This window comes from Adiantum capillus-veneris, chromosome 2, assembly GCF_014529385.1.
Source record: "Adiantum capillus-veneris isolate H3 chromosome 2, ASM1452938v2, whole genome shotgun sequence".
Taxonomy (NCBI): domain Eukaryota; kingdom Viridiplantae; phylum Streptophyta; class Polypodiopsida; order Polypodiales; family Pteridaceae; genus Adiantum; species Adiantum capillus-veneris.
In genome coordinates, this window is record NC_140932.1 from 92,070,410 (window position 1) to 92,092,679 (window position 22,270).

The 22,270-nt window shown below is 45.0% G+C and overlaps 1 protein-coding gene across 1 annotated transcript in view; it reads left to right on the forward strand.

The window, feature by feature from the left end:
- LOC147463182 (translocation protein-like protein) overlaps window positions 1-19,833 on the forward strand; it is a 31,636-nt gene extending 11,803 nt beyond the window's left edge. Inside the window, exons 4-5 of the mRNA XM_086487702.1 lie at window positions 19,047-19,281; window positions 19,365-19,833. Coding sequence (XP_086343828.1) covers window positions 19,047-19,281; window positions 19,365-19,608 — 479 coding nt within the window. The 3' untranslated portion in view covers window positions 19,609-19,833. The remainder of the gene's footprint in view (window positions 1-19,046; window positions 19,282-19,364) is intronic.
- The last annotated feature ends 2,437 nt before the right edge of the window (window positions 19,834-22,270 follow it).

The following is a 22,270-nucleotide window of genomic DNA, read 5'->3' on the forward strand; positions in this document are numbered from 1 at the left end:
TACAGTTGTCGTAAATTACGGGATTCCGTACGCTCAGCCTGTTGCCGCAAATGGCGCCGCAAATCACGGAAAGCCGTACAGTGTCACAAGACGGGCACTGCGTGCCAATAGAAAAGAACAGATTGAACAAACTTTTAGCACTTCAATAACAACTTAACAGAGAGAGAGAGAGAGAGAGAGAGAGAGAGAGAGAGAGAGAGAGAGAGAGAGAGAGAGAGAACACGCGACACGGAGTGGCGGAATTCCACCCCAGAGAGTATTGGCCCCAAACCTTGGTGCCCCTTTCGATATTTCTTTGTATTGCATCAACACAGTACAAGCCGGTACTCCAGACTCTGCACCTTCTCCAGGAAGGGTGCCAGAGAATGAGCCCTAGCCTCATATTTAAAGGCCCTTGGCTTGAAAAGCAGTTACAGTAAAAAGCCTTTAAAACTCAAAAGCTTCTGGTCAAAAAAGCAATGCCAAAAGCTGCCAACGTAATTTACGGAAATCCGTACAGCCTGCCACATCATCATGCCAGCGCAATTTTCGGAAATCTCCTTGTTGCCCTTACGGTTAGGGTTAGGGTCTTTGCAGTTTTAGGGTTAGGGTTTCGAGAATTAGGGTTTCAACAGTTAGGGTTTCTGGCCAGTGTGACATAAAAACGCGTTTCGGCCCTCTGAAACGCCGAAACGGCCGAAACGTTCGAAACGAGCCGACTTTTTTTTTTGGTCCCCTTTTGACCAGTGGACCTTAAACGACCCATTTGGGGATTTTTAAAGCTAGGCCGCTTCACAAAATCGATACCTTGTTTACTCGTGACTCAAGTCTCACATCCATATTTTGGTATTTCACATGTTTTGGCAGGTAAATTTATATGTATATTCAATGTATAATTATAGGTACATACATGTAAAACGAAACATGTGTTTCGCTTTCTTTGAGCCCCGAAATGAAACGTTTCAGAAACCTCGAAACCCCAAAACGTTTCATGTCACACCGTTTCTAGCAAAAATTAGGGTTAGAGTTTCTTCTCTCGAGCAGCCACGTCAACACTTTGTGACAATTTAGGCCGCTCGACCACATCTGTAAGTTGGCTCCATTCTTTAGGCTTTGACACGTCAGCAATTTGTTATTTCTCCCCATCTTGAAAGAGAGTAATCGTCCGCGATTACAACATATCTGCAAAACAACTCAAGTTAGCTCAAACATTTCCGAGGGACATTCTGAGGGACAATCAGTTTGCTCTTTTTATTAAGGAGTTAGCTTTTCCTTTCTGCTCTTCTGATCAAGGACTTAGCTTCTCCTTTCGGCTGTTTTGATCAAGGAGTTAGCTTCTCCTTTCGTCCATATCGGAACTCTTGATATTCCGGCGTAGTAAAATTAGCCATCACACCTAGACTGTACTGATCTTCCACGGGTGTCTTGATGCACTAAAATTACATACCCAGGCAATCTCATCCAATTAGGAATATTCAGTAATTAACACATCACAATGCAACAGAAATTCTCACATATGCATGTTACAAGACATAACAAACAGTGCCGCTGAGCACTCCCCCGAGACAAACGGTATGCTGTATGAAGCTACTCAAGGACTACCTCGTTACCCCCCCCCCCGGCAAATAATCTAAAAAGGTCCGGGCCATGAGCTTAGAGGACTGTTCAACCAAACGCTCCCCAGACCGCAGTCTGCGTCGCTCAGAGGTTCAAGTATACAACCAAACGCTCCCCAGGCATCGGCCTGCGTCGTTCGGAGGTTTTCTAGCATACAACGGAATGCTCCCCAGGCATCAGCCTTCGTTGTTCCGAGGTTTTCAAACATACACGAAACGCTCCCCATGCATCGGCCTGCGTGGTTCCGAGGTTCAAACAATACCAAAACAATATTTCTCACTTCTCCACTCGGGAGTAAAATCACCAATCATTGAAACCAGTATCAAACCAGAGTCAAACAATTCAAGTTGGCACCAAAACAGATTCAAAACAGATGCCATCCGTTTCAAACAAATTCCAAACAGGATAACCAAACAAGATCAAACAAAACTCAAACTTAAAAAGCAATCTCGACTGATAAAGTCGACTGACTTTCCATCTTGAAACTTGCACCAAAAATTAGGGTTAGGTTCCTTCCATGAGGTCGTAGCCGAGCACAGCATGGTCCATCAGCTCTTGGACAGACAGTGTTTCTTTGGCGGCGATGGTAGTCCCAAGAGATAGCAATTACACCGAATCTCCAAGGTCATCTGCTCATGAAGAGACATCTACTGGGAGATGTCGAGAAACTTTAAGTTATAATCTGCTAGGGTTTCCATGGCAAGCATTTCAGGATACCCCACTCTGCCAGATGTTGCACTCCGAAGGAAGTTGTCAGAAACCATGTAACTTCGGGCATTTTTTTTTTTCTTGAAAGCTTGCCAAGTCCTTGGAAGTGTGCGGCTTGGTAGCTATAGACATCTGCATGGTACTGTCTCTGAAAAAAACAGCAGCTCGAAACAACTCTTGGATCTCCTCTTGCGGGTGATCTTAATGGCTTATGCCTTGTAAGACATGAGCGGTGAAGACGGGAGCGCGCCCGATGCGCGATGAAGTAAGGGTATGAGTGGCTAATATGTCCGGGTTGGAGGGTGAAGATACCTCAGATAAAATTCCAATAGCTATGTCTGCTCTTTTGTAGGACCGGTATGCTTTGAGTAAAGCACACGCCTGATGCTCTGATACCAGTGTCACAAGACGGGCACCACGTGCCAATAGAAAAGAACAGATTGAACAAACTTTTAGCACTTCAATAACAACTGAATTGAGAGAGAGAGAGACACACACACCACTTTGTATCCATAGGTGGATAGTTCTTGAACTTCACCAAATACCGCCTTGCAACTTTTCCTTTAATTTTTCTTTCTTTTGGCATGTGCTCTAGAAGACTCGGGTGAATCTTCAGCTTTCTCTTCTCTTTCAGACTCCTGGGAAGCTTCCAGAGCCGCTTTCGCAAAGGACCTCTTTGCTAGTCTTTTCTTTGACGTACCCCCTTTCGCGTTGCCCTGAAACCCATTGCCTTCTCCCTTCAACAAGGTATGACCAATGTTGGCAACTTCCATAAGCTGAGTGAGGGTAGCCAGTCTGTTCTTTGTAGAGTAATCTCTAAGCCCTTTAGGCAGCTCACAACAATACTTCTCAATCTGCTCTATCAGTGGCACAAACCTGTAGGAGGTTACTGAGAGCAACGCTTTACAAAACCCTTGATTGTACTCCTGTAGGATCTTGCAAGTAGCCGTAGTGAGTTGGTGCCACTACGTCATGAAATCGTCTTCAAATACATTTGACAGCCACGTAGATGCAAAGATTTGCTTGAGGTATACCCATGTGGCGGGTGCCTGTCCTCGCATTAACAGTGTCGTCCACCATGTGAGCGCATTGCCTTTCAAGAAAGTGGTAGCTTTCTTGATCTTGGAGGCCTCTGTAAAATTCCCCCGTGCATAAGCTATATCAAACTGATGGAGGAAAGCCTTTGCCTTATCTTCAAAGCCATTGAAAGTGATAAACTTTACAGTTGCACCACCTTCTTTGTAAGATTTTGGCTTTTGCAGTGCCCCCAAATTGTCATAGGGAATTGTCTGCAACATGGGCACTGTAGTAGGGCCTGCATAGTTGACACGTACGGTCACGTACGATGGTTACACGTACGAAGACGTGGGGTACTAATCGAACAAAAAAAAAATAGACGTACGTTGAAGTAATGTACGATGCAAAAAAATAAATCAATATATCTTTTAGAGCCTATAGTCTATTATGAGTCGTGACATAGACCTTAGTAATGTAACTACTTAGTATTAAGTACTTACAACTTAAAGGAGATGTCTTACAAGTAAGAACATTAAAGATTTGGCCATGGACATTGGAAACGGCAATGTTCGAAAAAAGAAGATCATGATTGCATTTGGTTTCATTACATAAGTAGAGAGTCGAGGTTCGAGAGATACAAGTGACAAAAAGTAGTGACACAACTCATAGTCTCATGGCCCATGGGTGCAAACTTTAAAGCATAAAGAGAGAGTTCTAAGTGCTCATATCGCTCTCATCACCGGAGTTGTGGTCTGAGCTTGAGCTTGCGGTAGCTGCATCATCCTCATCACTACTTGCATCAGATGCACTAGATGCAAGACCATAATCTCCCTCACTAAGGATGTTGCCCTCATCATCAAACTCTGGCTCTCTAGGATCTGCAGGCCTATAAATGGACACATTCGCCAAAGTGGTGTCCGCCATAGTAGATCCGCTACCCGAGCCTCGCCGCACATAGGTCCTGTGTGTTTGTGCCGACGCTCTTCCACTCCCACGAGCAACCTGAGTGGAAGCTCCTCTACCTGTAGTTGCCAAAGCTCGCACCACCACCTTCTTGCGAGACCGTGTGCGAGAGACACGGCGATCAATCTTCTCCAACTCCAAGTAGAGGTCTCGAAATATTTGCTCCTCCTCTGGATCGCGATCTTTGTTGAGACTCTTAAGAGTCTCAATGGAGAGCTTGCATTCATCTACATTCACCTATTTTTCATTTACAACATGCAGGAAGATTAATGGAGTTAGCAATTTGGCATGCCAAAAATATGAGCACATGATACATCATACATGTGAAAGCATAAATAAAGAGTACGATGTAGCCAACTCAATTACTTGCCTAGCCATTGGTATCTCATGCATGGACCGCAACATGCGTAAATTGGAGCGACAATAGATAAGCCGCTCCAATTACTTCGTAGAAAGCTTGTTGCGGATCTTGGTGTGTATAAGAGAATACGCCGACCAATTCCGCTCACATGCACCCGATGAGCAATCCTAGAGCACATAGATGATAGAAGAGAGGCATGAGATTTGAATTGTGGGAATTGAGAGGTGATTCATGTCAAATGATGACATGATTGAGATTATAATTTATAATTTATGGTATAATATATATGATATACCTGTCCAAGAACCCTCAATGTCACCCTTTGAAGGTAAGGCAATTGATAGCCAAAACATTCCCACCAAAAAAGAGGCTTCACTAACGAATCCCTCTTCCAACACACTGAGGAAGCAAATGCCGTGCCTCTTTGGTGGTCTTCTTCATTGAGTATCTTTGGAAGGTACTTGTTGTCACCAGCGTGTGACTACTATCTATCCTTTTTGTTGATTTCGTTCTTATTATCTATTTACTTTCACTTTTTGGAAACACCCCTCGGGAAATCTAACTGCCCTGCATTGCATAGCTAGTGTGGAACTGTCCAGAGGGAGTCCAGGCCTGAGGGCAAGAGAGCACTAAGGTTGGACAAGGACTATGGTTAGCCAAGTGGGGTCATTGACTAGCCAAAGTGGAATCCTTTGCTACAGAGGCTACATTTCAGTTCTGGATGTGGCCGCAGTGTACAAAGAGGGTCGGATGACCTAGAAAGATACAATGGCAGCATCTCCTAAAATTTAGGGAACTGCTATTTTGGGACCTGAAAATGTGTTGGCGTCATTACCTCCAGAATGACAAAGGGAACATTTTCTTACTCTGCCGTGAAGTCAACTGGGCAACCGGTTGGGATATTTTTAGGCGGCAACCCCGAAACGGGAAAATGCTTGTAAAAGTGCCAAGTGGCACCTTCTGGTGCACTTGCCTTATGCAACAAGAAGTGGCGCTGAATTTGAAGAGGAGAGAGCCTCATTTTCAGATTTTGTCACAGGTTAAGAGCTATGGAGTGCTTGCTTTCCCTCTTATGCACAGTGCGGTGCCAGGAGTGATGCCCTGCACGCTACGCACTGCCCTCTCTCTCCCCTTTGGCAGTATGTTATGCCCCTCTAGTGGGCTCTTCATTTGACCAATGTACAGTTGTGTGGGTTCATGCGCGATTGCCGAGGCAAGAGCCTCTTGCACAGGTACTGGATTAGCTAGCGGCTAATCCCCCCGCAGGTACAGGTGAATTCGGAGAGGTTTCACGCCAGAAATCTCGTCCGATTCAAAGGGCAAGTAGCCCTACAGGTGCGGGAGCTCGAGGACTTGCTAGGGATGCGACCGGCACGCGAAACGGAGCCCGAAACAGTGAATTACAGCCTGCTGTGTATTTTTGCAGGTTTAGGGTTTTGGCCCTAAACGGACCCTAATACCCCCAGGAGGTTCGGGGACGCAAGGGGACCGCTGTACAGGCGATCTGGCGCATTTTCAGGGCTGAAAACAGAGAATTCAGCGTGCTGCAGATTCTCGCCAGGTTTTGCAAAGTGCCCGTATGCGTCGGGAAAGTCAGTCAATGCGTGGGAATACTGACCGTGAAGGGTTCTAGTACAGTTATGCTGTCGAAATCGGGCTGGAACAGTGGAAATTCAGCCGAGTTTGTGCGGGGCAGCTTGTAGGAACCACAGCGTTTATTCCCTCTTTTGAACAATAAAGAAATACCGAAAGGGGCGCCTAAGTTAGGGGCCAATCTGGTGTCTGTCTACTCATACAGGTGCAATCTAGCAGCCTGTATCCCTCTCCCCTTTGTTGTGTCTTGAAAGTACAGGTAAAATAGACGACTAATAATGGGTGAAAGCTAAATCAAGGTTTAAAGTAAAGTCTACCGCCCTTTTTGGATTGAACAGGCCGGTTTCACTTGTCGCGCTCCTCTTGAAGTGCTTGATCCGCAAAGGTGGATGGCTTTTTGAAAGCCGGATGCAAGAGGGCGGCAAAGCCATGGATTGGTCGCCTCATCCAATCCCACCGCTTTTTAACAAGGAAGAGAATGTCATCTCTCTTTGGAGAGTCCTCCGACACATCACTACAAAGAGAGAGAGAGAAAGATAGTCAAGCATGGAAGGGTAGAACCGTAGACGGGAAAAGACAACTTACAATGTATATAAATCATAAGGTGAAATGTTTACCGTGAACCATGGGGTGCTCCATCAAGAATGGTGGATCTCTCAATCTCCTTGTAAGCCTCCTCCATGAAGTGGTAAAGGAGACCTATGGTAGACCCTTCCATGTCGGTCATCCGAAGCACCTTATACAATGGCAATACCACCATGACAAGACCCTTGACCTCTTGCCAAAAGTCCTCCTTCAAGCAAAGCCATTGGATGGCCTTTGCATCTTGTTGGGATGATTGGGTCTCTTCTTCCATCCATGCTTTGAACTCATCGAAGACCATTGTCTTTTGCAAGTTGGTTTGCACATCATAGAGGCGCTCAAGGAGGAGCCACATAGCGGCAAAGCGTGTTGCGGAAGGCTTCTTCAACTCCAAGCCGGAGTAAGTGCGATATATCGAAAGTACTCTCACCTTTTTGTTGATGAAGTCGATGATGGAGAGGGCTTTGGATAGAATGTCCTTCACCCAAGGTAGGTCGCCAATGTCCTCCAAGAGGAGGTCAATGCTAATGAGATGCACATGGAGTCCATACTATGTGTGGATACTCCGCCTCTAGCTTTTTGGCCATGGAAGCACAATTGGAGGCATTGTCGGTGATTACTTGAATGACGTTGCTTGGACTGATCTACATATGGAGAAAAAGGGAAAGTGAGAAGAGCCAAGGCAAAAGACAAAATTGAAAATAGTAGATACTTGAGAGTGGAATAAAAAATTTTACCTCTTTTATGGCTTGACGGATGTGGCGGTAAATGAAGGCACCCGTGACCTTTTTCCCCCTTGCTCCCGCATCAACCGCTCGCAAGAAGTAGGTGAGAGGGCATGAGACAAGGATATTAATGATTCCCCTCTTCTTGCGGTCACTCCATCCATCGGTGAGAATAGAGCAACCATACTTTTCCCATCCGGCACGCACGGGATCAAGAGACTTGTCGATTCGTGCTCTCTCTTCATCAAGCTTCTTGGTGCGCATGTCATGGTATGACACTCCCGTCCACCCCTCACATGGACCAACCGCGGCAATAGCCTTCACCATGCGTTTCCAACGGTCCGTGCGAAGATATGAAAAGAGAGATTGCACTCAATGATGGTGCGTGCAATCTCTATCGGAGTCTATCTCTGCTTGTCGTTGCCTCTCTTTGAGGAAAGACAATGGACCGGAAGTTCCACCCACCGCTTGTGCAAGAGTAGCTTGCTTTGGAGGCCGCCCACCATGACTTCTTTTCCTATCTTTGAGACGCTACCTCCATCGGTGGAGGCCATGGTAGCGGCGCCGGATGCAACGGACATTGATGGAGAAGCATCCTCTCCCGAATCGGAGATATCATGGTCGGGCGGCACCACCTCCTCCGATGCCTTTGCAACCCCCTTGCGCGTCTTCAAGGGGAGATACTTTGCTTTGCACTCTTGGAGAATGTCGTCGGGGATATTCGGACAAGGGCCCGTTGCCCTTCCATCTTGGTCAAGTGGATGATAAGGCGGGTGGCGCTTGAGGTCACGGTCTTGGAGCAATATTTGCAATACCATTTGCAAACATTTTGCTTACTCTTCACCCTTTCAAAGTAGCGGCAATGCTTCGTGAAGGCTTCATGAAGAGCGGGCGGCATTATGGAGAGCTTGAGGGATGGGGAGTGATGAGAGAACTTTAGAGTAATGGAGAGCTTAAGGAATAATGGAGAGCTTGAAGGAGATGAAGGGAGCTTGAAGCCTGGATGGAGTGTGGGGCTTGAAGCCTTGGCCCTTAATGAATGGAGAGAGCTTGAGGGAGATATGGAGAAGAAGAGAGGGTGGGCAACCTTATATAGGTTTTGAGGAGAGAGGGAGAGGAGGGTTAAAGAGAGAGCATGATTCAAAGTTCATGTGCCATGGCAATGGCCCATGTGGCTTTGTGTGTGTGTGTGTGTGTGTGTGGATGTTGGGTGGGGGGGGGGGGGGGAGAGAGAGAGAGAGAGAGAGAGAGAGAGAGAGAGAGAGAGGCTTGATGGCATCATGCATTAAGGGCTTATGATGCCCAAAGGCTCAAGACCCCCAACGTTCAAAATCTGTAGCCGTTAGGCGCTCAAAAAACCATAATCTCAAAACGGTAAAAAAAAAACTGCAACGGTCTTTTTTTTTTAATCGAACGGGTCCTGTATGGAACGCACGGGACGGGATGGAACGGACGAGACGTTCCGTTCGACGAACGTGGACAACCCTTAGGGGTCATCGACATTCCTTGGCCATTGACATTTTGCGTCGTAAGTGCCATATACTGTCCGGAAAAACCAGCCATGCCAAAATTGCTCTGTGGCACCCCAAACTGGCCCTGATTGCATTGAAACCCTTGTTGCATGCCAATACTACCATACATGGGGTTTGGCATCATGCCTTGCATACCCCCAAACTCTGTTCCTGGCATATATTGCTGGTTTCCAGGCGCATAACCAGCCATACTTTGGAACATAGATCCACTCGCCAAATACCCAGGATGTACCATGGGTGGTGGAAAAACCTGATTCATTGCCTGGAAACTAGTTCCCTGTCCATTTAATGCAACGTGGCCCCTGAAAGGTGGCGGGCTGAACTGACAAAACCTGTGGAATTGGCGTCCTAACCACCTGTTCATGGATGGAAGGAACCTGTCTTGGAGCCCCTGACTCCGCAACGTGCGAGTGCTCCCTATCCTTGCTGGGACGCATGAAGTACCTCGGCTTGAGCCTCATCGGGCTCTACTGGCTGTGTGAGTTGCCTCGTCTACTGTGGCACCGGTGGCATTTGCAAAAACTCCATAAACCTTGGGTTCTGCACCAATCGAGAAAACACATTCACAAGAGCAACCAATTGAGTCCTGAACGCATTATCTTCAAGTTGCCCAATCATAAAGCCCTGCATTGGTGGAGCATTCACATCAACAAGAGGTACAGACAGACGTGGCCGTGAACTCTCGCCAACCTCGAACACTGGTGGAATAGCTTGTCTGTGTTGTGAAGAGGAATGCTCTTCTCTGGCGTCGTTTCTCCTGTCTGCCATAGTGTAATTCCAAGTTCTTGTACTCTTATGTCTTCACCAAAAATTAACCAAGGCTCACTTCTTGAGGAAAAAGTGATTCTGTCTCGGCGATGGAACCATGAAATCGGCCCGTAGGGCGGTAGACTTTGGCTTTCACCCGAAACTTTACTTTAGACTTTAGGACACACAGAAACTTTGCAAATAAAACCTGTAACGGGAATTAACATTTCAAATGAACCTGGCCTGGAAGCTAGAGTGCTACCAAGCATACGCCGACAACCTATTTGCCCCAAAACCCGGCGCCCCTTTCGGTATTTCTTTATTCTTAGTGCAAAAAACTATCTGATCGCTTTCACCTAACTCCCACCAAGCTGTCTGGACCTATCCATAGTTGTAATCGCAGGTTTTTGACCAAATTTTGCCAACATAATGGCGCAAAATCCCTGTAGGTCAAAAGTACACGCCTAGGAGGCTTTTCCCCGCATTCTGGAAGCTTTACGGTGAGCTATAGGTCAATTTCAGCGTGTTGTAAGTTTCTGTTTTGCCACGGTTAGGTGCCTACAGCCCTGTACACACATCCCAAGTCCTTTTCGAGGCTCCCTTGGCGATTCCCTGTAGTTTAGGTGCAAAACCCTAAACTTGCAGAAAAACACAGCAGGCTGTAATTATCTGTTTTGGACCGTTTCGAGTGGAGCGAACACGTCTACACGTGTCTCATATGCTTCCGCACGCAATGGGACAGTTCCCTTGAAAATCGGAGGAGTTTTCACGTGAGAAAACTCTCCATTTTCGCATTCCTTCGCGATGGAATTGCGCGTACCTGAAGGGGATTAGCAACTAGCTAATTCGGTTCCTGTATAGAAGGCTCTTGCCTTGGCAAACGTGCATAAAACCCCCATAACTATACATGGTCATTTGAGAAGCCTAACTAGTGGGGCATCACCATATGTGCAAAGGGCAGAGAGAGAGAGAGACGCGAGAGCAAATCGTCGTGCTACATAGAGCAAGGGAGAAGGCAAGCTTTCCATTAAAGCTGTGATCACCTGCACCCACTACTCATACACACATTGTAGAGGAAAAATCAGTCCCCCCTCTCTTAGAATGGGCGCCCCCAGCTCGGATCAGCTTGGCAAGTGCACGTGGAGCCACCAAGTGTCCAGTTTGCCTCTTTTGAGTTAAAACTTATAAGTTGTCACGCGACACATCCAACCCTATGTGTCCGTGGACAAGCTACAACATGACAAGGGTTCAGTCAGTCCAGTCAGTCTAGCTTAGGAAGTGTTCTGGCACTTTTGTGAGTCTGTTCGCAGATCGTGCATGCCCAGGCACTTAGAGTAGATGCATATCCTCTGGTTGCACACATCATGATCATCAGCATTACCATCAAAATCCAACAGAATCCATCAGGAGCATTTTCCAATGCATTAAACCTATTTTTCCTATTTTTGACATTTTTCACTTATTATTTTAAGTGACTTTGTTGGGAACTGAGTAGGGCAATTTGGGTAAGATAATTTATAAGCAAACCTAGGCTAGCACTATTTGGCTCAAGAGCAAGGAGAACACAGGCCAAGGGCAGCAGGTTCCCCCTCTCTCTCTCAAGCAAGACTCCCCCTCCTGGTGGCGATTTTCCCCAACAAGACCAGCGTACCACACGACCGTCCCCCTGGCGTTTTCAGCATCTAGCCTCATCGCCATAGCCTCAGCCTGCCAACGTTTTTCAAGCCGCTTGTGTAGCGTTTCCAACCCTCAACACATAGCGTTTTCAGTCAGCAATAGCAGCCCTAAAGCCAATGATAAAGAGGCAGCAAATCAGCATTTTTTTAAGACCAGGATCATCAGCTTTTTTGGAAGTCTAAAAAGGCCAGCAACAGCAGCGTTTTCAAGGCAGCAGCAAGGCGCTGATTTACAGCAGTAAGGCAACGTTTTCATGCTACAGCAGGTTGCGTTTTTGCATCAACAGATTTCAGCCTCCTTGGCGTTTTTGGACAGCAGTGCAACAAGTTATCGGAACACTTAGTTTTCAGCCATAGACTCGGTCCCGTCGTCACCATTGTCGACATCGACATAGCCCATTAGACTTGCATCAGTTATCATCCATCTACTCTTGTACCAGATTGTGCAATCAATAGTAGGTCACTGTCGCCATCGAGAGTGGGGTCTTCGGAGGAGGGTTTTACGTCTCTGGTGTCGTATTCTCTTCTTGCTCTCTCTCTCAGTCTCATGCACTTTCACTCACAGTGTATATTCACTTTGTTGGTCTCCATTGCACTCTCTCACTAAGAACGGAAGGCTCTCCCTTCCATAAGGAAAGGGAACCTTGAGCACAGTTCGGAGCACTTATCTTGAGCAAAGTTCATTGTGCTGCACCTTACGTTGGTATCAGAGCTTTGGCAGTGTGTTGTATCACTCAAGGAAAGAACCACAAGAACCACATATTTTTTTTGCTTGTTGAGGTCGCACGAAACGAAGTTCGCTTGGGTGTGTCGATTTTTTAACGTGTTTTTGAAGAGTGACAGGAAACCCAAGAAAGAAGGGCTTGTCCAGCCTCCCCTTGTGCCTCTTTTCACTCATTGAGAGCGGACCGTGCACTTAGCGGCCAGCCAATCGACGTGAGGCGGGAAAAAGCAACCTTGGTGTGAGCGCAAGGCCGCCAAGGGGTGCGTCCGCAGGAAAGAGAAGAACTCGGGTGAAGAGAAGATCCTTCTCTAACACAGATTGCAAGCGAAAGAAGAACCTCAAGACCCTCAAAGAACCCAAGAACTCAAGACCCTCAAAAACCAGGGAGGTTTTCCTGACCCTCTCCCTTCGCCATCTACGCCATGGATTGCACCAAATCCTATGGAGGCCTTGGTAAAATCAATGATGGACATGATGGCATGACAAGAAGCGACTCGCGTTGACAGGGAACGCGAGTGCGATGAACGCAAAGAAAGAAAAGCACATAGAAAAGTGGCTATTGAGCGTGAGCGTGAGCAAATACGCTTGGAAGCCGAAGCAAGACGAGCGGCCTTCGAGGCCGATCGGAAGGTTCAAAGGGACCTCCGCACTCAAGAATTGATTCGACAGGTTCTTGTCTCGAAGTCCGAACCAGCCAAAGATGTTGATAGTTCCTCAAGTGGCGTAAGCCGAGATTCGGACTCTAACAACCAGTCACAGAGAAGTTGACTTTCAGTAAGTATGATGGTAAGATGGATTTCTACGGTTATTCATTCTTGGTTGCATCAATTTAATGCTTATTTTGTGACAACTAAGAAGACAGGAAATAGCAAGGTTTTGACGGCAGCTATGTACCTTGGCGGTGATGCCATCAATTGGTCCCACGCGTGGCAAGAGGCATAGTTAGCCACGCACCTAGAGGAAGCCGACGAATCCCACGCGTGGCAAGAGGCACAGTTTAGCCGCGCACCTAGAGGAAGCCGAAGAATTCACGCCTCTTTCCTTCAATTGGGCTGATTTCCAAGACAAGCTCAAGGCGCGGTTTATGCCACCTCAGTATCTCGCACGATTTAAGAACGATTGGCGCGCTCTCAAGCAAAATGGTATGCCAATTATGTTTTTCTCTAATCGTGTTTTGCAGCTCGGCACTCAATTACGCCAATCGAATGTGGAGCGCAAGGAGGCATTCCTTTACGGATTGGACGAGTATGTCACGTTTAATGTGGAGGTGCTTGATCTAATCGATCTCAACAAGGCGGTAGCGATTGCTCTCGCACAGGAGATGAAGCACAATAAGGGAAAGCCTAAGGAGCACAAGACTTCTCAAGGAACCTCGCAGAATTCTCAGAACACGCAGAATGGTAAGATTGGTAAGAATGGTAACTCTTCTAGCCCATCTTCCTCTAATCCTTCGGAAAAGAACTCTAACAATGAATCTAAGGGTAAAGCTAAAGCACCTGTAAAACCTAAGCTAACCCCGGATGAAAAAGTTGCACAAGGAATTATAGCCTCGAGGATACATCACGACTGAAGAACAAGTGATTTATGCAAAGGAAGGTAGATGTTATCAATGTCACGTTAAGGGTCACATTAAGAAGGCTTGTCCTAAGACAGCCGCACCTAAAGAACCAAAGGCACCCACAGCAACCACAACAACCACAAGCACTTTAATGAACCAAGCTGAATCTTCTCATGTCTCTGACACACACATTGATGAGTCTCTCATGAAGTGTTATGGTCATGTAAAGGGTCAGCATTTTATCATATTGTTTGATCCAAGCAGTATGCATGATGTGATTACTGCCTCTCTTGTTGAGAGAGCTTGCCTAGAGGTTAGTCAAAAATCTCCTCTCGAGGTTTCTGGCTTCGCTCCTGGTATGGACTCTCTCATCACGAGAGAGTGCCTTGATGTGTTGTTTACAATTCAACAAGCTGCTTTTCGTAGAAAATTTCTCGTGTGTCCTCTTTCAGGATGTGATATGCTTTTGGGCATTAGATGGTTTCGGGAGCATAACCCTCTCATTGATTGGGAGGCTAACACTTATATTAAATGCCAAGACCGACTCCCCCCTCATCATTCATGCTGAGGAGGGTTTGCATTTCTCGCCTCTCATCTCTCATGTGCAGGTAAAGCGTGAATTACGACGAGGAGCACAAGCGGCATTCATCTATGCTGCTCCAGTTTCCTAGAGCATTCAGGCTCCAGCTAAGTATTCATATTTGTTTACCAAGTTTAAACATCTCTTTTTGTAGGACGATCTTCCACCCCGTCTCCCACCCGAGCGGCCGGAGGACCATCGCATCGAGCTTATGGAGGGGGCACAGCCAGTAAGGCTCCCTATCGTTTGAACAAGACACAGGAGGAAGAGTTAGAGCGACAACTCACGGAGTTGGTGGCTAGAAGATTCATACGTCCTAGTATAAGTCTTTGCTGCTCCTATTTTGTTTGTTCGCAAGAAGGATGGTTCGTCTCGTTTGTGTGTTGATTATAGGGCTTTGAACAAGATGACCGTTAAGAATAAGTTTCCGATGCCTCGCATTGAGTATATCCTTGATAGGCTCAATGGGGCAAAGGTTTTCAGCAAGGTCAATCTCAAGAGTGGATACCATCAGGTACGGGTATTCAAAGGCGACATCTTCAAGACCGCTTTTCGCACCGAGCGAGGGCAATGGGAGTATATTGTTATGCCTTTTGGATTGACAGATGTCGTGGGTACATTTAATCGTTTCATGGTAGGCCGTCTCGGCGATATGGTCGGTGTAGCGTGTTCATCTTTCTTGATGATATTCTCATTTTTTGTGCATCGTGGGAACAACATGAAAAGGATGTCGAAAGGGTACTAATCCGTTTGGATGAGTGTCAATTGTACATTGCAGCTAAGAAGTCTGAATTTTTTCTTACTGAAGTCACTTATCTGGGTTATATTATTTCTGTAGAAGGCGTCAAGCTAGATTCCGCGAAGGTGGAATAGGTTCGTAATTGGGATGTACCCAAAACTGCATATGATGTGCGTTCTTTTTTTGGTTTATGTCAAGCATATAGTTCGCACATAGAGAATTTTGCACGTATTGCCGCACCTATGACTGATGTTTTGAAAGGGGTAAAGACTCGCCGTCAGCGCGTAGACTTGCTCGAAGCAGCCATTGAGGCTTTCGCAGCTCTCAAGGTTGCGGTGACAGTAGCACCGTGTTTTATCCTTGCCTCTTGGGATGATCCCTTTGAGGTATGGACGGATGCGAGCAATGTCGCCATAGGCGCTGTGCTTCAGCAGCATGGTCGTCCTGTAGCTTTCCTTAGCCGGAAGCTCAATAGTGCGGAAAAGAATTATTTAGTTTATGATAAAGAATTTTTGTCTGTCATTCACTCTCTTAAGCATTGGAAGCATTTTCTTTATGGTAGAGAGTTTACAGTTCGCATAGATCATTAAGCCCTCAAGTGGCTCCAGTCTATGCCTAGTGCACATTGGAGTGATCGCCAAGCACGGTGGTTACAATTTTTTGAGCAATTTGGAGGTTTGATTGAGTATGTACCTGGAAAAGCTAACCTTGTTGCAGATGCGTTGAGTTGCAAAGGACAAATTTTGGCTTTTGAGTCAAGGTCCACATTTTCTGTTCAGGATGGTGTGTCTTTTGACAGCATGAAGAATCAGTATGCGGATTTCAAGTTTGGTAAGCATTGGTTGCAGACTCTTGCTTCCCAAGGGCCAAGCAACTATTTCATTCGTGATGGTTTGTTGTATTTTCGTTAACGTTTATGTGTGTTGCCCTTTCTCATACCAACCATATTGCATGATGCACATGATTCTCTCACGGGTGGGCACAGGGGAATGAACACGACTTTGGAAAAAATTGAAAGATTCTTTTATTGGCCTAAAATGCGAAAGGATGTGTTTCGTTATGTCACTCAGTGCACTATATGTCAAAGGTAAAAGCTCCTCGAGGTAAGCAGCAAGGCCTCTTGCTTCTGCTGCCTATTCCCGATGGACCTTGTCAAGATATTTCCATGGATTTTGTGACTAACCTTTCACCAAGTTTGCATTCAAGGAACACTCAATGTTTGACAATTATTGATCGTTTCAGCAAGTTTTGCATGTTGATTCCTTGTAAAGCCATAGTCACTGCACAAGATATAGCACGGTTGTTCATTAAGCATTGGTACCCCCTCTGTGATTTGCCAAAATCAATTGTTTCAAATAGGGATGTCAAGTCCAATTTTTGGCGCGTACTCTTTGAAAATTTTGGTACTAAGTTGAATTTTTCCTCGGCTTTTCATTCACAGTCAGATGGTCAGACAGAGATTTACAATCAATTGGCTTTTGATGTTTTAAAGTCATATGTGTATGTTCAGCAGTCTCAGTGGGAGCTCTATCTCCCATTGGTTCAGGCTATTTTGAATGACTCTTTTTCCTCTGCCATTGGTCGAATTCCGCATGAGGCAGCTTTTGGCCGTCCGTTCTAATTACTTTTGACTCGTTTGGTCTGTCAAATGCCTGATGCCAATGCTGAAAGTGAGTGATTGGATGAGATTTCTAAGAGAGTGAAGCTTAGGCTAAGCAAGGCTCAGGAATCTTATTCGCGGCAGGCTAATAAGCATCGTCAGGATGTTTCGATTTAGGAAGGGGATTGGGTGTATTTAAGAATCATGAAGCAACGTCTTAAGCAAGTTGGAAAGAAGTGTCCAAAGTTGTCTTTTCGAATGTATGGTCCATTTCCAGTCATTAAAAAGATAAATGAGGTTTCAATGAAATTGTAGTTGCCTAACTCACGGTCAATGCACAACGTTTTCCATGTTTCTTGGTTGAAAGTGTTTCGGGGAACGCCTCCAACAGACATTTCGGAAGAAGAAGAATGGGAGGTCATTGATGAAGCTGAAGTTATGGAGCCGGAGCGAGTGTTGTTGCATCGGTTTTGTCATGGTTCGAAGAAGCAAGTGAGACAATACTTAATGAAGTTCAAAGATCAAGGGACCTACGAAGCCGTGTGGGTCGACGAAGAGTTTTTCAAGGATTATCCGGAGTTGTTTGCAGACTACAAGGAAGCCATGCAGCTTGGTACCAGTACCTCACTTTAAAAAGGAGGGGATGTCACGGGACACATCCAACCCTATGTGTCCGTGGACAAGCTACAGCATGACAAGGGTTAAGTCAGTCCAGTCAGTCTAGCTTAGGAAGTGTTCTGGCTCTTTTGTGAGTCTGTTCGCAGACCGTGCATGCCCAGGCACTTAGAGTAGATGCATATCCTTTGGTTGCACACAGCATGATCATTAGCATTACCATCAGAATCCAACAGAATCCATCAAGAGCATTTTCCAATGCATTAAATCTATTTTCCCTATTTTTGACATTTTTCACTTATTATTTTAAGTGACTTTTGTTGGGAATTGAGTAGGGCAATTTGGGTAAGATAATATATAAGCAAACCTCGGCTAGCACTATTTGGCAGAAGAGCAAGGAGAACACAGGCCAAGGCAGCAGGTTCCCCCCCTCTCTCTCAAGCAAGACTCCCGCTCTTGGTGGCGATTTTCCCCAACAAGACCAGCGTACCACATGACAATCCCCCTGGCGTTTTTAGTATCTAGCCTCATCGCCATAGCCTCAGCCTGCCAGCGTTTTTCAAGCCGCTTGTGCAGCGTTTCCAACCCTCAACACATAGCGTTTTCAGCCAGCGATAAAGAGGCAGCAAATCAACGTTTTAAGACCAGGATCATCAGTGTTTTTGGAAGTCTAAAAAGGCCAACAACAGCAGCATTTTCAAGGCAGCAGTAAGGCAACGTTTTCATGCTACAGCATGTTGCGTTTTTGCATCAGCAGATTTCAGCCTCCTTGGCGTTTTTGGACAGCAGTGCAACAAGTTATCGGAACACTTAGTTTTCAGCCATAGACTCGGTCCCGTCGTCACCACTGTCGACATTGACATAGCCCATTAGACTTGCATCAATTATCATCCATCTACTCTTGTACCAGATTGTGCAATCAATAGTAGACCACTCTCGCCATCGAGATTGGGGCCTTCGGAGGAGGGTTTTACGTCTCTGGTGTCGTATTCTCTTCTCTCTCTATCTCTCAATCTCATGCACTTTCACTCATAGTGTCCATTCACTTTGTTGGTGTCCATTGCGCTCTCTCGGTAAGAACGGAAGGCTCTCCCTTCCATAAGAAAAAGGAACCTTGAGCACAGTTCGGAGCACTCATCTTGAGCAAAGTTCATCATTCATTCCGCTGCACCTTACATAAGTGTAGCGAGGGGCCGAACAGACTTTGAATAGAGCCTAGACACCCTTTTATTGCTCGGATTCCAGTGCCGACTCGCCCGACCATCTCGTGGCGACCTGCCCTTCCCGATTGCGGGTGAAACTCTTGGCCGTCAGCCGTTTCACACTGGCCACACAATGTTCGGCCATTTGTGACTTTCAAAAAGAGTGTCCCAAAAACTAAATAAAAATCATCAGAAAGAAACCAATAACTAAGGTTAGCAATTGCCACGTCCTCGTGACGGTAATTAGCAGTAAGAGAGATGTAGTTGAACTCAAGACCTCTTATTCAAGAGGGAAATGGCATAACCAATCTACCACACTTGGGTGATAGAAAGGTCATACCATTTTCCTCTTTTTATTAGCACACACACACACCTATGAGAAGAAGAGTATTTTAAGGTCGTAGGAGACTATCCCAAGAGACCTTAAAGATTTTTCCGACGAGGAGAGTTGAACGAGAGAGAGAGAGAGAGAGAGAGAGAGAGAGAGAGAGAGAGAGAGAGAGAGAGATATTTTTTTGAAATTAACAGTGCGGTTAGCCATCTTTGGGTTCATGTGGATTGTTCTCGGTAAGCGAGTATGGTTTTTTCCCAATATTCTTGCTGAAGAAGCATCTTTCAAGGACTTGTTTCAATTTTGGCCTGAGCCATCCAAGGAGGATGAAAAGCCACCAAAATGGACCGCAAGGCTGGCAGTGGCTGCTGTTCTCGGCCTTCTTGTCTGGTTTTCCATCCATTATGCACCTGATGAAGCAGCTCGTACAAGGTAAAAATGATTTGTCTTTTGTCAGAAACTGTTGTTGGGTTTATTTGGGGGGACTTACTCTGGTTTGGTTGGATCCTGTTTAGGTACCATCGAAAAGTATCGAATATAATTGATGATGTTCTTGAGTGGTCCCCCAAGTTGGCCTTATCCGGGAAGCAAGCAAAGGTTTCTACAGGTTCGAATGAATCTCAGATGAATGCGACGACAAATGAAACTGCTCGGCAGCAGGCAGAACCTTCTAATCCTATTCAAAGTGGGGAGGCTGTAAATGTAAGTGATGTTACCAACGAGGATAATTATGATAGCACCAACATCAATGGACATTGATACTTAAGACATTTGAGACATTTTTGCTACTTGTCGTTTGTTATTTGTGCTTAATTGCAGAAAATTTGTAGGGACTTTTAGAAACACTGCATTGTAAGCACCTAGTCCAATTCAAATTGGAGGTCTCGCTTGGATGGATACCTTTTGGCTGTAGGTTGTGCGAATTCCAGATGACTTGGAAAGTTGGCCTTGGAGCAGCTCTAATATGAAAGACTACTTGCATAAGCTGTGTCAAATGTCGTTCATTTTCTTTACGGGGGTTGTTTGGCTTTCTAAAACAAGCCTTGGAGAAGAGAGTTGGGTGTACATGTGAAATTTTATTATTTCTTACACTAATGGGACCTACCTTCTTATGTGAACAATTGAAATCTTCTTTTGTTTGAACTTTGTTAATGGGTCGCTTGTCTCTCCATTTCACAGCCTTACATGGCTTGACTTCCCTTTCGTTTTATTGTTTTGGAATACCAAAGCAAACCTTCATTCGTTGCTACATGCTTAACTGCTATTGGCCTGTGTTTTGATCTTTTTCTGGTCATAAGTGTTCTACATATTAGTGGCAGAGTTTTTGCTTGGATACAGGAACAAGTTACAAAGAAGAAACCTTGCTTAGTGGTGTTGCTCAAACATAGGCTTCTTCAATCTAGTGAAGAAGGAACAGATGTTCTGGTTCCCTCATGCTGAGCATCACTTGAACTTATGAATCGAGGCCAATTTTCTGTATAGTAAAATGTGTTAAGATTTTAGTATATCATCATGTATGCACAACATCTTTGTATAGGCTTTGCGGTATCCAGTTTTTAATTATGTAGTAGTCAAATAGGGTCAATTGAATCAGAGGGACTACCAAGGGAGGGATGCAGCACTTGTGCATCATGTACCGCTTCTTTGTAAGGAACCTATCCTTGTGCAGTTTGTCCAAGAAGGATAAGACCTGAACGTTCTAATAAGTTGACTTGCACCCAAAAATTCAAATAACGTGTGATTTTCTCAAGCAAAATGTCGTCATGAAAAATGGGTAGTGCACTAAGACATGATCTTATCATTGTGTTGGAATTAAATTGAAGAAGCTTTGTTAAGCAAAGAGATCATCAATGGACTACCTTTTCTTGGCCATCATCACTCAAGAAGACAACATATTGCAATAGGTATGTTGGGTTTGTATCTGTGATTGGAGATAAGTTTTTTTTTTTTTTTGGGGGGGGGGGGGGGGGGGGGGGGTGTGCGGTGTGGGTGTTTGATGCCCGGAATGTACAAAGAGCGCTACTAATTAAAGATATTCCCTTCATAAACTTTTTTTATTGGAGTTGAACAAGGGAATCAAGTGTAACTATGTGACTTGACTTGAGGCTCATATTGTACCATCATGAGTACTTGTTATCCTAACGCCACTCTCAAAGTCATTCAATTACATTAATTGTGTAGCCGTATGGAGAGTGAGATAGAAGGTTGCATGATGAATATCTATGTATACAATGGAAACTCTTGTTTGTAGAAATTATATTGGGACTTGATCTTCTTTGTAGAAAAGAGTATATGATTAAATATGTAAGGAGAGCGACAACTACATTGTAGAGCAAGAAGAGAGTACTCTACAAAGCCTAAGCATACCTAGATAGAGAAGGAGAGCCTTGTGTAAAAGGCCCTTACTCTATAATGTAGAAAATCATGTGTTAATTTGAGCAAAACTTCCTTTGCAATCTTTTGATATAAACTCGTTGAACACAAAAGTTGTTCGTTTACAAGTTTTTGTTAAGATTGGTAGGTAGGTTTTATTGAACACATTTTGTGAGATATTCTAAAAATGCTCACTAAGTCTCTTTTTCGTAGTCTTTTCCCTCTTCCTTTGCATTTGCTCATAATGAGCATGCACACCTCTCTCCTAAGAGTTGCATGCAAATGGGTCGTTGAGCTTGCACACATTTCAATGCACATTTAACTGTACTCTTTCTTGAATTTGTTTTCCTACTTTCAAATTCATGTTTGATGTCATTTCCCAAGTTTTGTTTGTGGAACTAAATGAAAACCTCAAGAGATTAGCTTGTGGATGTTTTGGAATCCTCTTAGCAACATTGTTAGCATTTGATATTTTCATTCTCGCCACATCTCTACATGAGCTTGCAAAAAAAAAAGAAGAATCCCCTGTTTTGTTGGGGTAAGCCATAGCATGCACAGTGAGAACACTCCCTAAAAGCTAAGCATGCACCAATTAAATGCTTAGTCACATTTTTCATATGGAACCTATAAATCCTCACACATGCTACTCATTCCCTAAACACATGCTACACACTTAATGGCCACATGCCACTTGTGGTAGCTCACATTATCCTTGCCTAATCCACTTATGGTGCATGACCATCCAATCATTGATTGGACTTCTCAACATTGAGCGTATAAATGGCCATATATCAAAAGCTTGCAACTCTTTCCAATTCTAATCAATCAAGCAAGTATTACTCTACATTGTTTATTGAGTTCTTACTCTCTAATCTACTCCTAATTATCTATTTGTTATGGTGCGACCACGAATGCCTCTTTGATCTATCTACTATAGCTTTACACTTTTGATGACCTATGAGTTCTCCATGCCAACTTTTGCTTGTAGTGTGCTTTAAGAAAGCTTTGGGAAACTTTAAGAGAACCCAATTATTCTCTTTGAACTGAA